The 15916-nt window shown below is 42.2% G+C and overlaps 1 protein-coding gene across 2 annotated transcripts in view; it reads left to right on the top strand.

Annotated features, from left to right (window-relative positions):
• The first annotated feature begins 6863 nt into the window (after positions 1-6863).
• Positions 6864-15916, top strand: part of LOC105896610 (receptor tyrosine-protein kinase erbB-4-like) — a 251884-nt gene continuing 242831 nt past the window's right edge. For both annotated transcript variants that reach the window (XM_031558871.2, XM_031558870.2), the window contains exon 1: positions 6864-7450. In XM_031558871.2, the coding sequence (XP_031414731.1) occupies positions 7378-7450 (73 nt within the window). In that variant the 5' untranslated portion in view covers positions 6864-7377. The remainder of the gene's footprint in view (positions 7451-15916) is intronic.

The raw sequence follows: 15916 nt of genomic DNA, 5'->3' as shown, positions 1-15916 counted from the left end.
CTCTAATCAGCTTTTACACCCCATGCAGCATGGTTTTAGATCAAATCACTCCACCGAGACTGCAACGGTCTATTTTATTGAAAGGGTCAAGTCCCATGGATAGAGGAGGAGTTGTGGGTGCAGTATTTCTAGATCTCCGGAAAGCGTCTGACACGGTCGACCACAACATACTTCAGTCTAAGTTTGATCAGTTTAACTTTTCTTCTTCTGCATCCAACTGGTTCAAATCATACTTATCAACTCAAACTCAGTGTGTTAAAATAAACAATGTATTATCCGACTTCCAAAAGCTGTCTACAGGTGTTCCCCAAGGTTCAATCCTGGGTCCACTTCTTTTTAGTCTTTATATTAACGATTTACCATCCGTATGCCAAGACTGTGGCTCTCAAAATACTTGACAAAAAACCTAAATCACACCATCACTGTTCAGTCCTCCATAAGTACAGACTTTTAAGTTGGGACAACCTGATCACATTTAAGTTACATTAGATCACATTAAACTGCTGTTTAATGTTAAAAAAAAAGGTTTAACATGGCCCCCCCACCACTATGAAGCCTAGTCAAGTTTAGAACAGCAGCAAGAGGAGACTGTGAAATTCCTTTAAAAAAAAGTGTATTTGGACAGTCGGTTTTCTCAGTTAGGTCAGCTCGGGAATGGAACCATCTCCCACAGAACATTAGAGAATCAACCTCATTCAGCTGCTTTAAAAGAAATCTCAAAACATGGTTGATAAATAACCAAAAATGTGATGATTAGTGGGTAAGCAGTAGAATTACTTTTGTTTACCACTTTGTTCTTTCCCTTCTACCCATGGTTAAGGACTAAGTGGAGGTTGTATATTGGGATTTTATTTTTGATATATTGTCAATGTTATGTTTGATATACACGTTAATGCCTTTTTTTTAGGTTGTATAGCCTTTTTTCACTCTGGCAGGGGGACTGCCAATGAAAACTAGCCTTTTGGCTATAATTGGGTGCATTTACATGTTAATGTTCATGAATGTACACTGTCCCTGATCAAATAAATTGATTGATTGATGGTGTAAGCAGGGTTGGGTGGATTACTTTAAAAATGTATTCCGATACAATTACTGATTGCCTGTTAAAAATTGTATTCAGTAAACTAATCCAAGTATCACAATATTAAAGTAGTAACGTAACTTGATTACTTTCCGTTACTTTTGGATTTCCTCAATGCCAAATGTGCAAATGAAGACAATAGAAAAGAGACATCAATAGCCTTATCCACTGTATATAGGTGGTTTTCTTCATTTTGATGTCTGTGATGGAAATAAATGCTGAAAAACATTGGTCCAACCTTGAAGACAAAGACATGTACTGCTAGAGTCATAAACTGTACAACTCAATGGTCACATGCATTTCATGAAGTGGTTGTGCTATCCACAAACCCCTCCTAAAAGGGCACACACCAGCTTTTTCAGATGACATACTTTCTGCATTTGTGCAGTAGTAATGCTATATAAATAACATCTGCTGTGGGCATCCTACTTATTACTGAGGAAATGAACTTAGTATGCTACAAATATCAAAATGTACTATATTGTCATGTGTTAGCTATGTGTTAGACAACAAACTGAACTCAATACTAAATATGTAAAGCTCTTTTTATGTGCCACTGTATTGATTGGAATGTCAGGTTATCCTTTTTGGGCCCAAATGCAGCATTTCACCGAGATATTTTACTAGTGAATCGCACATCATTTGCGACAACACAGAAGAAAGTATGAACCATTGAAAATAAAAATCGGTCATCCCCCACTTTTCTAACCCGTAGTTGAACACTCTCTCGCTGTCAACAGTTTTTTACAAACAAATACCTTGCATTATTTTACACTTTTAGCCCAATCCACTTTGCAATATGGGCGTGCTGGGCGGAAATGTGAACTAGTTTGTTGCCCTTAAGGAAAATGGGCATGAGGGCCGTGTGGTTGTGGTTTGATGTGTGCATATACAGTATGTCACGCCAGCGCTGAACTCTGCTCCTGCCACGACTCCTTCGACTTCAACTCACGCACCTCCGTCTCATTCACAATCACCGGAGTACTATTCACGCACACCTGTCACCTCTCTACTTAAACCCTTCACTCCGTGTCTGACCTCGTATCATAAATACATGGCTCTCACTTAAGCGTATTCTGTAAGTCACAATGTAACCTTAGAAAACAAAATGAGGAAACCAAGTTTTAAGAATTAAACCTGCCCTCTGCTCAGTGTTTTTTAAAGACAAATCTGCTTGTCATTATGCAAATTCAGCCAACAGACCTACATTGAAAGTGCACAACACCACACTTTACAAAGCATAGGCTAATACAAAATTAAATCAGCACAGATTTAGAACATACACAGTATTTTAAAAGAATCAAGTGTCCACTTTCTGAACTGTCAAAGATCACGCTGAAACTTCAATTAAACTGCCACGAACATATTTCGGTCAGGACTTTGTGTTTTATTTACGGTAAACACGATCATTCCAGTTATCACAGTCCCTCTTTTTCATTGCGTTTGTAGGCAATTAATACTAACAGGTTAGCTAACCAACTTTAACCTTAGCTAACTGGATGTCTGTGTAGACGTTAGCAGTGTTGGTCTTGCCTGTAAATGCTTCATGCAATTTTACGTGAAGTCCTTGGACAACGACAGTATTTTCACCGCGGGGAGCCAAAAGGTCCACTGCACTGTTATGTTCTTCCCACTTTCAGCTTCGAGGACAAAATAGTGTCGATATTTCCAGCCAGGGAAAGCATTTTTTGAACTCGAGGTCATCATATGGACTTGTAGTTTTCTCTGCTGTCTTCTCGTGACGTGTTGTAAAGTGCGCATGTGGATGATATTATAATGTTCTGCATTAATGTATTTGTAATCCTGTTAATAATCCCAGTTTTTGATAAAAGTTTTTGTAATCTAATTACGTCTTTTTTTTGTAACTGTACCGGAATACAGTTACACGTTTTTTTGTATCCTAATTACATTACGCCGTTCCATGTATTCCGTTACTCCCCAAGCCTGAGTGTGAGTCAAGGAAGTCAAGGAAGAAAAGCAACAAAAAAGCCACAAAACAAATAGACATAGTTTATTGATCTATGATTTCCGTCCCCCAGGAAGACAAATCACCCCGTTATAAATGGAGCAGTACAAATCAAGCACAAAACAGACCACAGTGGATGTATTTGTCATTGTACCCAATCCTTTGACTGTAGAGTATTGGTTGGACTGGGTTTGAGGTAATTGTACAGAGCACAGTTCATCAGTCATATTTTTACAGTTTGATGCCTTTGCAATCTCCAAAGGGGATTTTAATATAGGGTTTTATCAACAGAGTGGATTAAGATAAAAGACATCATGGACCAGAAAGATGGATTTGATGATTGCTAATTTTGATAGATAGATAGATAAATACTTTATTAATCCCGTGGGGAAATTCTGGTGTCTTCCAGCTCTCTCATTTGTCTGTGGATATTGCATAATCCACACAGTACTTGTCTTGTTTATTATATTCTTTTTATTTGTTTCACTTTACTCTTATTTTGTCCTCCTTTTATTTATTTAAATTCTTCATTGTCTTTATATGTAAAGCACATTGAGTTTCACATGTGTATGAAATGTGCTATATAAATAAAGTTGCCTTGCCTTGCCTACTTCCAGTATCAGTAAAATGATTCCCATAACAACACTACAGAACTAACACATTCCACACGGTTAATGTATGAATGTATATTGGCTCTATCTCTGATCTAATTAATGGTATGGACAACTTTTTTCTCTTATTGCCCATAAAATATATATTTGCATTTGCAAAAAAACAATGTAATGAGAATTTCAACTCTGAGTTTTACCTCTATTCCATCTGTGTACAGATATGCAATTCACGGCAAGCAATGGTAAAGTGGATCACCTCCTCAGTGGGCGTCATTTCGACAAGCCTTCTGAAACGCATGGTGGGACCTGCAGGGAGTGAAAACATAAAGGTCATTATCGGGCATGAGTATCTTTGATGATTCCCCATTTGCGGAAGCTCCCGCTGATTGCTTTTTCAGTGAATGAGTCCTTTTAGAGCCTCGGGCAACAGTTAGGTAATCATGCTAAATTGGATTCAATTACATTTGGTCTGAGTTAATGACGACATGTAAGCGAGATAAGAACCATTGAAAAGGGCTTATGTTTAGCAAGAGCGCTGAAGGATAATACAGTTTATTGGCTCCAGAGCAATGATTTAAGGCACAGGGCCACAGGGTGGACCAGTCTTGGAGGGATGGGGTGTGTTTTACAAAATCAACCGCTGCATTAGCTCAAATTATATTATAACTTAAAAAAATAATAATGTTATTGCATAGCTTCATATCAGGTCATATTAGGCAAGTAATTATCAGAGAAATTCACATGCCAGCCCTTTTGGGAAGGAGAAGATGAAATACTTCTCACCAGAATGTAAATCAAGATTTACATCAAACTTAACATTTAATGACGACTGAGACACGCACACATAACTTAATCGTCTATCTGTCTGCAACATGCTGAAGAGGCCTTGTGGGTGCTCAGGTCTCACCCAGAGCTCACCTAAGCAGATGATGTCTAAGATGAGGTTCACCTAAGGAGTGAGCTCCGTGAGTTTGGGTAAGTTATACATCACATTTAAAATCAATGGTAACTGTACATGTACACAGAAACTGTTCATTTTCTTCCTTTAAAGACCACCTGCATAAACCGTAAGAGGTCCTAAAGACAGATGTTGTCCAGAGCTACCCCAGGGCCACCCCAAGCCATCTCCTAGAGTTGGTTAAGTGGGTTAAGAGCTACATCCCATTTAACATGTATGTTAACTGTACTTGCCGATTTGAATGTAATATATATTAGCAGACACTTTAATGCAAATCAAGGTACATATAACCTACATCAATCAGGAATCAAACACGAGACAACTGCTTGCAAAGCGGTGACACTAACCACTGCACCATCATGCCTATACTGTATATGTGTTCAGAATCACAACACAATATTTTCTATGCATCACATACTGTATGTTAAACACAAGAGGAACACTCCAGGTCAACAGAAAAAAGATATACAGTATCACACTAGCCAAGATCACAAGTGCAGATTTTGTAAAATTACATTGCAGACAGTGTACTTAGTGCCTAAACCGGTTTACTTGTATGGAAGCATCTATAATGATGTAGGCTAGACCACATAGATGATGCTGCAAAGTACTCTTTAAGACTTTAAGGTCCAGGTAGACAAACAAGCTTCGGCCAACCAACCTGACACAGAAAATGCTCCATGGAAATAATATAAAAATTGTAAGCAGCCATCAGGGCCAGCACCAGAGGTTTACTAATGGCCTCCTCTTTGATTAAGATGGATGATTTATTGGGAAATGGTACACACACACGCGCACACGCACACACACACACATCTCATCACTTCACATACACATACACATACACATCTGATTGAATTGGTCTTCAGTACAAGAGTCTGGCAGCGTATAGAATTGGTCTTCATTCTGACTGAACTACACAAAATTGTTTTAGATAACTTGTCTTCTTGTGGTCAGCTTTACTGTGAAATGGCTTTAACAAGATGGATGTCTTATTTCCTTTAGTGGAACTGCACACAACAATCTTGTATTACACAATATATCATAACCGTATTAATAATAGCAATAATGTCATCATAATAATATTATGCCATCTGATACTACCCTTTATGGCCTTTATGCAACCTGACAAACAATTTCCCTCACGCTTCCCTCTTCTGTCTGAAGTAAAGTAGGCCCCAGGAAACACAGGCATTAAGATTCTTAAAATATAGCCTACTCATACATTCCTCCTAGTATCCCTGTCCAACATTTTATAGACTACACTTTTCATAGAGAGGGTGAACAAAAACTTGTATACATTTGAGGTTGAGGTACTGATTGAAGTAATCAACATGGAAACCCCGGTGGTATCACATATATAACTGGCAATGATAGTAATTGTGTTAAACCTGGGCTGACTGTCTAAAGAGAAGGCCTATATAGTAGCAAGATCTTTTTTTTCAACAAGTGAAATTTGTGCTACAGCCACTAGATGGCATGACCGAATTAAAAATCAAGTGAATCATGCAGCGTGGTAGTTAGCAGTTAGTAAACCACAAAATCGTTGCTCACCATTAATTCATTTTTACCTTTTGAAATCATTATGGCTATTAAGGATTGTCATTGACAATAACATTCAACAATAGATGTATGCACGCGTTTACATTATTAAAAACTCAACACAATTACAATTGCGTGTCGATGAACATTTAGGGAAGACTGTATGGATCCTCTTGTGTTTATCTTTGAAAGATGCCAGTTCGATAATCAACCAACGATGATGACCAAATCACCGTGTAACCCCAAACATCGACTAAGAAGAAAACCTGAAGATCAACTGCAAATTCAGTTGCAACGTGGGGGCATCTAGCGGCCATACAATGGAAAATAATGCAAGTAACACCTCATTAGTTCTGTCTCGGTCACTCAGCTTCTCACTTTACGGCCCTTGCCCAGGCACAGCTCGCGTATGTTTTTGAACTGATTAATTAGTTTATTTGTGATATTCTAAAAGTACAATACAGACCGCGCAGTACGGTGATAAACGCGTATTGTGGCTATGCCTATTTGAAATTATTTAAACACTGCACACCTTAATACGTTATGCTTTTGTAATTTATGAATGAACGGTCTCCAACCTTTTAGCACATATATTCGTCATAGCTACATTGTCGATGTTAGTTTTTATGTTATTAATTTTTTAAGAGAAAATTATATGTGTGTGTGAGAGAGAGAGAGCTTACGCAACTACGGCCCTGATGTATCAGAAAATGATAGTGAAGAAATTTTGTTGACTAAGTTTGTTCCTCACTTTGAAGCAGGTGTCGTGGCAGGCAAGAGGGACATTTTAACACATTAATGAGATAGTCAGCCAATAAATAACGACGAAGAGGAATATAGGGTGGGATTTCAAGAAAGGACCTGTTCCTATATCCAATCATTCGTTAGATGGGCGGCAAGAAACATTCGGAGGGGGTGTGCCCGGACACTGAACAGTCGCTCCGTGCCGAAATCAGCCAACAATAATGTCAGTCTCAGTTTAGCAATCTAGACGAAGACATAGGCGCAGTGGAAACTAACAAATCCTATCTTCAAATAACTTTATTTGCGTTGATTACCAAGCCACAAGCATAAGCACGACACCCGAGTGACATACATGTGACAATCAGAATTGCGCACTGGACACAGGCAAGCTGAGTTTTATTACCGCGCGAAAAACGGGATACTTTACTGGACATGTAAGAAAAGGGAGTTACAATCGTCGATTCTTCTGAACAAAATGAAGCTTTCCCGTTTTCTTCATTGTCTTTTTATCACTTCGTCTCTGATTTGGCTGAGCGCTTCGCAGTCAGGTGAGTGACACTTGTGCGCAAGGTGTTTGTTTACGGTCCAAGCCGAGGCGTTCTGCCAACGCTCATTTCACAGTTACAACTAAGGGAATGTTCTGTCCCGAGAGAGCACAGATGGTCGCTCATTTGGCTCCCGTTTTTGTCGTATAAAAGTTACCGAACTGCGAAATATGCACCCTGGTCGAGTTCTTAATTCCAGTCAAGAGCTCAGGGAAACTCGGCTGGGACGTAAGCGTTCAACCGCCGTGCCTCAGTCTGCGTATGGCGTTTGGCACGGGCCATACTCTCTTTCGTAAGATGCCTGTGATGAGTGATATTGATATGACACATATCCACTGACCCTCAGACTGTGTAAAGGGGCTGACCTGACAGCCTTGAGCAGGACCACACTACAGCGCAACAGTAAATGCAGGCTACTGGCTTTTAATCAAGTGTCTAGTCGCCAATGCATTTTTTGTTTGAGCTTTGTTTGTTTGTCAGTTTAACTCTGTGTGCACCGGAGACACCGCGCGCCACAGCTCACAACGACTTATGACAATCAAATGACATCCACCTGCCACCCTTCAGTGTAAAGCACTGCCCCGCACAACTAAAAATGTCACTTGTACCACAGGATCACTCACTCTATAAATGACGAATGCTCGACTCATCATTAATGGCCATTATTGACATTGAACAAAGCCCCCAACTGTCTTGGTATATCTTGGGACAGTGTGACCTGATGCGCAAAATCATTCATTTTTTAATTGTTATTCTATGGTGCGATTGTTACATTCACATGGCTAACATTTGCCATGTTCAAGTGTAGCGGTAGAAATATGATTTAAAGGGAAAATTGGGAGGCACTGTCGACTGACGAAGTGAGCTGGCCATCTCCACACGATGGTGGTATTCAACGGAGACACGCTGAGGCAAGCGAATACTTTCTCCGCTCTCCGCGAGAAACGAGCGGGCCCCACACTGTTTCCCCACTGCGTCTCATTATACATGTTGTTCATTATGCATATCGACTGCGAAAAAACCCGAGCCCCACGCTGCCGGTTTATGAATCGGGTCTTGTCATATCTAGTGGGGGAGCGAGGGCGGCTTGGTCAGCGTTCTATTTGAATATGTTAATTCAAAAATCAAAGATATGGTCATTGAGTAGCTTGTCCAAAAACAATGAGGATGTTTGAAGGCTACAACAGTTTACTAGGCAAACAACAGATTGTGTGATCTAAGGATCTTGAGCAAGTGGTAGACTTGTTTTGGGCGATCCAAGACATACAAATATATTTGTTGGAAATAATATATTATTATTATCATTATTATTGTTGTTTTTGTTATTGTTGTTACTCACTGCTTACAGTGATTTTCTAAAGTACACAATCATTATCTTTTCATCATTTACAACTATGCATTTTATAATTATTATATAAAACTATGCATTATATATGAATTTACGCAATCTTGTTTAATCCCAAAACTCAGTCTATCTGATCAGCTGGCCAACTAATGAAACACCATGTCATCAGAAGTCGCCACCTGACACACAATTGTGGGAGCATCTAATTAGTAAAGTGACTTTTGTTCCCAGAGTCTGGGGGTGGGGGTGGGGGGGTTCCAGAGATGGCTTAGTTGTGCCCTTGTGGAAAACATAATGAAAAGTTCTGGCAGGCATCAAGTGCAGGGACCCCCCGAGAGGGAAACATTATGTTGATTGAATTGCTTTTAGATGACCAAATTAAGAGGACGGGAAGGTAACACCTTAAGAGGCCGAGTGAAAGAGGACGCCCTCTGTCAAGGTTATTAAGCTTGCCAAATCCCTGCAAAGAAGCATATTTGTGATGCAAATTTACTGAAGAATGTGAGCTATGCCGCTCACTCGGGATGCTATGTGTGTGGAATAGAGATTCGTCTTGACTGCTGCCAATGCCTGACATTATCGCGCTTCTCTCTCGCTCCTCTCTCTCTGGCGGGTCCCCTGTGTATATTTCAATTGAGGTCCAGTTCCATCCTCGAAATGGTTACTGCAGTAATATTTACAAAGATGGCTTGTTGAACAACCTCTCTCTCTCTCTCTCTCTCTCTCTCTCTCTCTCTCTCTCTCTCTCTCTGTTCCTCTCCCCTGGCCTTTGTGTGGCACAGATTTCCTAATGGCGCTCATTATGCGTTGCCACTCTCTTATCAGGAGGCAGATGGCACTAAATTTGACCCAGACCATGATGACATTTAAGAGTTCTCAAGGAAATTACTGGTGGTCAACTCGAAGAATACCAATATCAAATTATTAATCAGCTTTGGCTCGGATTAGGCCTCGTTGGGTAGTTCATATGAGCCAAAGGAAATGAGAATTTATCTCTTGGCAATTAAGATCCGCGGGCCTGCTCTTGTCTAGACAGACAATTTCTCATCAGGAAAGCCTTCCTGCGCATAGCTTTTATGTTAGGGGTAATGTGTGACAAAGCTGAACTTGTCAGTGCTTCCAGAGGCGGAAGCAATGCTTTTGTGCTTTGTGTCATGGCTTCAGCCCGGGAATAATCTTCCCGATACGCCACGCCTCACAATGGCAAGGTTATGAGTCACGGGGAAAGCTTATAACGCCAATGTGGCCCTCGTGAAAATAGTGCCAAATGTTACTCTCCAGGCTGTTTGCCAGATGTCACATAGCCACACACTCCCAAAACCAGCTCTGGCTGTGAATAATTTGCTTCGGCATTCGGACCCTGATGATTAAATTGTAAAGTACCTCCTATAGCTGTGATGGGCTGCATTAAATTGTTTGACCAGTGAGTCCTTTGGACAATGATGCATGGTAAATTAAACATCGAGCCACCTCTGTTGGAGCGTGGCGTGTGTGTGTGTGTGTGTGTGTGTGTGTGTGTGTGTGTGTGTGTGTGTATGCGTGGAAAGGTATGCAATTAAAAGCAGTGGTGGAAAGTTGGTGGTCTCAGAGGCATGGCAATGGGTAGCAAAATGGCCTCAATCAATGAAAAGCGCTTAATTAAATGTTTCTCACTGGCCCTTGTTTGGCTCTTTAAGTGTATGTGACCTTGTGTTGGCTGAGGTCCGGAGGGGGACCGAGATTCCCAGCACAAACAGTGCACTTGCATTTTAATTGGACAGCCTGTCTAAGGCAACGCAAAGGAATCCTCAGCGAGCAATGCGTGCAAAGATAGGATCAAACTCTGATGACTCCTAACATGACGTCCGCTCTCCAGAAGCCATCGGAGATGGCCGTCTGTGTCAGCAACGGGCAAGTTGGGTTTCTCAAAGCCCAACAAAGTGGTTCCTTTCATGAGCAGAGGTGACTGTCCAAATGTTTACATGGAGTGGCGACATGCAGAGATTTTCATTCTCCATGAGAACAAGCTATTCAGCTCCGGTAGCCGCAGTAATGACCGTCATTTCACAGTGCCCTCGCCTTCTCTCTCTTTCTGTGGTTGGCACTGGAGGAGGGTTAACCTCTGTCTGCCTCGTGCTTAGTGGGGAGAATGGGCTCCTTTGATTCGGGGGAACCGTCTCGTGCCAAGTCCGGGTGGGGGTGGAGGGAGATGGGGGCAGAGGAGGTTAAGGGCAGCCTAAGCAAACGTCGACTTAAAAAAAATAATAATTGCTGAGCCCTCCACTCGCTCATCTCCTGTTGTTTGAACACTCTCTCAGCCTCTCCCTGTCATTCTCTTTTCTCTCCCTGTTTTTTTTTCATCTCTCTCTCTGTCTGTCTATTCTGCTCTTACTCTCTCTCTCTGTCATCCTCTCCCTGTCTCTCTCTGACGCCTCCAAACTGAGCAGCATCTTTGTCAGCTCTCGTGGTGAAAAGGAGTAAAACCAATAAGGCGAGTTGTAATCCTCTGGGCTGCCTTTTCGAGGGGTCGCTTGTGTGGCAGGCAGGCCGCTGAAAGCCCCCCGGGATTTCTTTTCAGCGGCCAGAGGGGTTTGTTTTTCACCACCACTTGTAATTCGTCTCAGAAACCACTGCAGACCACCCACCCAAATCACACCCTCCCCCCCAGCCACAATCACCCTTCCCACACACACATACACACAAACACACACACACCACAACCCCTACCCCTGGGTAACTGTGGGAGCAGGCCAGTGACCCTCTCTCCTTCCCTCCCTCTATTGCTCCCTCTCTTCTTTCTTCATCGTGTCTTTCTCGAGATGCCCCAGCCTGCCAATATCAGCCCTGAAGATTTTTTCACTCTGCCCTACGGGTTGTATATGTTCAATTGCGAGAACACAGTAGAATCTAATGGTGATGAGACTTTGTTTGTTTATTTCCTCTCATACATCATGTACACTACGTACAGTACACAGTATGGTGTAGCTCATCATTTGTATGTTGCTGACACATTAACAGGATGATTGAGTAATTTGGGTCTGCTAAAACCATAACGCACAGACAGTGACTGAGCTGACATTGTTTATGTTTTCATGTCCTTGGGGGAAAATTGAAAAACAAACAAAAAAAATATTTCACAGCAATGTTTCAGCTCAAACCCTTTTTTTTTGAGCCATCATATCATGCGAGTTAGCGGCACCCGTGTCCGTGGAAATCAGTGTGTCGCGGTTTTAAATTAATGTCAGCAGATCTCTCTCCCTCTCCCCACTGCTCCTCCGCAGTGTAACTCACTCCCTGTGAGGTGAGGCAGGCATCAGTATCAATGGAGCCAGTGTTTCCTTTCATAGCCTTATAAATCCGTGCTGATTTTATCACCGTACCTCCCTGCTGAGCCCTGGTGCCATAATCACCGGTGTGCACGTTATTAGAATTGCCATGCTGTATAATCAGCCATCCATATGGAAATCCACTTGTATTAGTGATCGCCTACCCTCCGCTCCCTGTATTATTTCTGTATTGCCTGCAGTAGTGCCTGGTATCCCAAGACTGGTGCGTTGACTCGTCAGAAGGCATGGTCCTTGTCCCTGTCCGCCCATCCCACTCCACCCCACCCCACCCCACCCTCCTGCCTCCACACATGTCCTCCACCTCCATCTCCTTGATGTGCGTGTATGTCAAGATGCATTAGAGTAACAATGGAATCTTCACGGCCTCCACTAATTCTCGTTACTGCCAAGACAGGACACCCAGTGTGTAATTGTGTCCCCCCACACCGACAAGTTTTTCAACACACAATAAGGCTAATAACAGGTTGACACCGTTGTCAAGATGCCAAAGGCCTTGTACCGCTCACTCACTATAAAGACGACATGTGTGTAGAATGTGGCGGCTCGATGGTGCACGTAGAGAGAGAGGCCTCTTTTGTTCTGCTTTTGTCAACCCCCTTTGAGAATGTCCCACGCTAATCAACGTCTACTGTGTAATTACAGCATGTCGGTGCATGATATTGACTGCTTTGAGATGTGTGGCGGACTGGCGGAGGAGGAGGAGGAGGAGGAGAAGGAGGAGGAGGAGGCGATGTTTATAATCTTGACTGGTCGCCTTGGCGCGTGTAGAAAGTGGAGCCACACTAGCTTAGCGCCTCATGCTGCGGTTGTATGAGATTAGGTGATTATTTAGGGGATTAAAGCATAATCATGCATCCAAAGCAAATGTTTCCCGCCTGTCTCTTCATGAATGATGTGCAGGGTAAGCGAGATTGTATGACTTTGTGTAACTGTACAGTGGGACGACTCTGGGGAAATTCACCAGAGCTCTTGCATGCTGGTGGGTAGCTATGTTGTTATAATAAAAACATTTAATTAATTGGATAAGTGACACTGCACTTCTAATGCATAGGCTAATAATACTTAAATTAAAATATCAATCAGTGTAATAAACAAAGCGATACAATCCAATTTATGTTAGCAGATTTTGATCTATTTTGATTTAAACCTTTCTAAAGATACAAGTAATTGTCTTTATGAGGTCTTTTCTTAAGACACAGAAATGTCAAAATATAAAAAATTGTTTAATCTTACAGTAATTGTATTACTGCTGAACATTTGCAGTTTACATTTACTACATTTAAATGACAGGCTCCACAGTAGAAACTCAATGCAACAAAAGTCAGTACACCTTCCTGAGATTCATGTATTTCATTTTACCAATACTTTACCCTTATTTTTGATGATAGACTCAATCCTCCTTGGCCTGGAGGATACCAGTCACTGCAAAACATCGAACACTGAAAATACACATTTAAATAAACATTCCCCTTTTTTGCCCCTGACAAATTTTAAGGGCTTTAACCCTTAATGTGTTAATTTACCAAAATGCTCCTTTCATTTTACCTTGAATTTAGCCAATTCTGCCTGACTTTTCAGTAGTTAACTAACACATTTTAGACCACAATTCTTTACCATTGCTTTAATAAGAGCAATGTTTTGTGTGTTTTGCTTCTAGAAACATTTAAAACAGGAGCTGTGAACTTTTGTCACGTTGTGTCTGTTTGTAAACGGTTCAACACTATCACTATATATCGCTTAGTAACAGTAAAAGTAAAACCAAGAAGTAAAAGTAGAGACAAAAACACACATGTGATTATGTACATCCGGATCACTGCATGTTATACATTCAGGAATATTAGGTGGTATGTGTAAAAGTACTGTAATGCAATATTTGGAATTTAAGGTAAAAAATACTGAGCTTCAACTGAGTATGTGCAGGAACTACTTTGCAGGCTGGAACTGCTTTAAAAGTCCATCAGTGTGTATTTGTATGTGTGTGTGTGTGTGTGTGTGTGTGTGTGTGTGTGTGTGTGTGTGTGTGTGTGTGTGTGTGTGAGAGTGTGTAGGAGCACTTGACTTAGAGAGATGCAGGAAAAGAGACACTGTGATAGAGAAGATAGAGAATGAGAGAATAAGGGAGTTCGCAAAGGAATGATTGATTGCACAACAGAAATGCGAGAAAAATAACAAGTCAGTGCACATGTGTGTTAAAACATGGGGGAGAGACTGCGAGGCACGTGTTCGTGTGTATGTGTGTTTTATGCATCTGTGTTTTATGCATGTGTGTTGTGTGTGGCCTCTACGCAGGTGGGTGCGTGTGTATGTGTGTAGCGTGTGGCCTCTACGCAGGTGTGTGCGGGGAGATGGGGGGGCACTTTGTCCTTTTAAACGGCTCCTTTTGCTTCCTTGACCTGTAATAAATGAGCGCACGTTTGGAAGTGGCAGCTGTGACGGGGGGCCAGGGAGAGAGGGAATTCAGAGTGACTGAGAGAGATGGATAGAGAGAGAGAGGGAGAGGGAGAGGGAGAGGGAGAGGGCGAGAGATGGAGAAGATAGAGGAAAAGGGAATTAAAATGTAGCTGTAAAGGTGTCTGTTGGACTACACTATTAGACTACACTACACATTATTGGACTACACAGTGTCCACAGCCCTTCAGTATTGTAATCGTCCCTCAGAATGTAAGAAACCTTGCTATGTGCATGTGTTGGAATGTGTGTGTGTGTGTGTGTGTGTGTGTGTGTGTGTGTGTGCACGTGTGTGTGCACGTGTGCACGCGTATGGTACGTGCTTGTTTGTTTGCATGCACGTGTAGGTGTGCTTGTGTGTGTGTGTGTGTGTGTGTGTGTGTGTGTGTGTGTGTGTGTATGTGTGTGTTTGTGTGCTCATGTCAGACGCACAGAAGCGTTGAGCTTCTGGAGCAGGCAGTCCGCGAGGCAGGCGGTCAGGCCCTGCAGAAATATCCCCCCCCCCCCCCCCTGCATTTTGTAATGCTAAGGTACATAAAACCTGCTGCGGAAAGGTGAAGGCAATGCTGTATGACCTTGCATGGCCGCCCGTTTTAAAAGGGAAGAGTGCACCGGTGGGAAGGAGCATCGGCGTTCCACTAAGCGCTCTTTGCAGCAGCTCCAGAGACAGATTGAGAGTAAGGCCCATAATGATTAAGGTTACGACTGTGGCACTGAGAGCTGGTCCTAAATCAGTTCAGTACAGAAGTGATTTAACCTTAATAAAAAAAAGGTTCCAGGCGGCGAGGGAGTAGTGCGAAGCGAGGGCGGTGGTGTGGATTTTGTGATGGAGTGTGGGATACACACTTGCATGTAAACAGACAGACACACACACGGATATACAGTATACACACACACACACACCCAGACACACATAGTGGCAGACAGACATACATGTATACACACACGCACATACAGACCTTTACATATAAATTTGCCGGCCCATATGGACACCTGCTCCCACAAACATGGGAGATGAAATTTTTTTTACTTACGTTACACACACATTGCACCACACACTGCATTGGCACAACACAACCTCAAATGCACACCAGCACAAACACACACACACACACACATTCATACCCAATGAGGGCTGTTATTTTCTGCATATATTTAGATCACAGGAACACACTGAAATACACGCACAGACACGCACACAAACATACGCCCACTGAGTGCAGGTGCCAGGTGGTGATTCCTGATCATATAATTCACAGGGCCACACACACATACACACACACACACACACTGCCACACATGTCTACACACACACGCATACACCTACACACACACACGTTCCCCTGTGCC

Source organism: Clupea harengus, chromosome 21, assembly GCF_900700415.2.
Source record: "Clupea harengus chromosome 21, Ch_v2.0.2, whole genome shotgun sequence".
NCBI classification, from domain to species: domain Eukaryota; kingdom Metazoa; phylum Chordata; class Actinopteri; order Clupeiformes; family Clupeidae; genus Clupea; species Clupea harengus.
The sequence above is the reverse complement of the archived record's forward strand: the minus strand, read 5'-3'. Positions and strand labels throughout refer to the sequence as shown.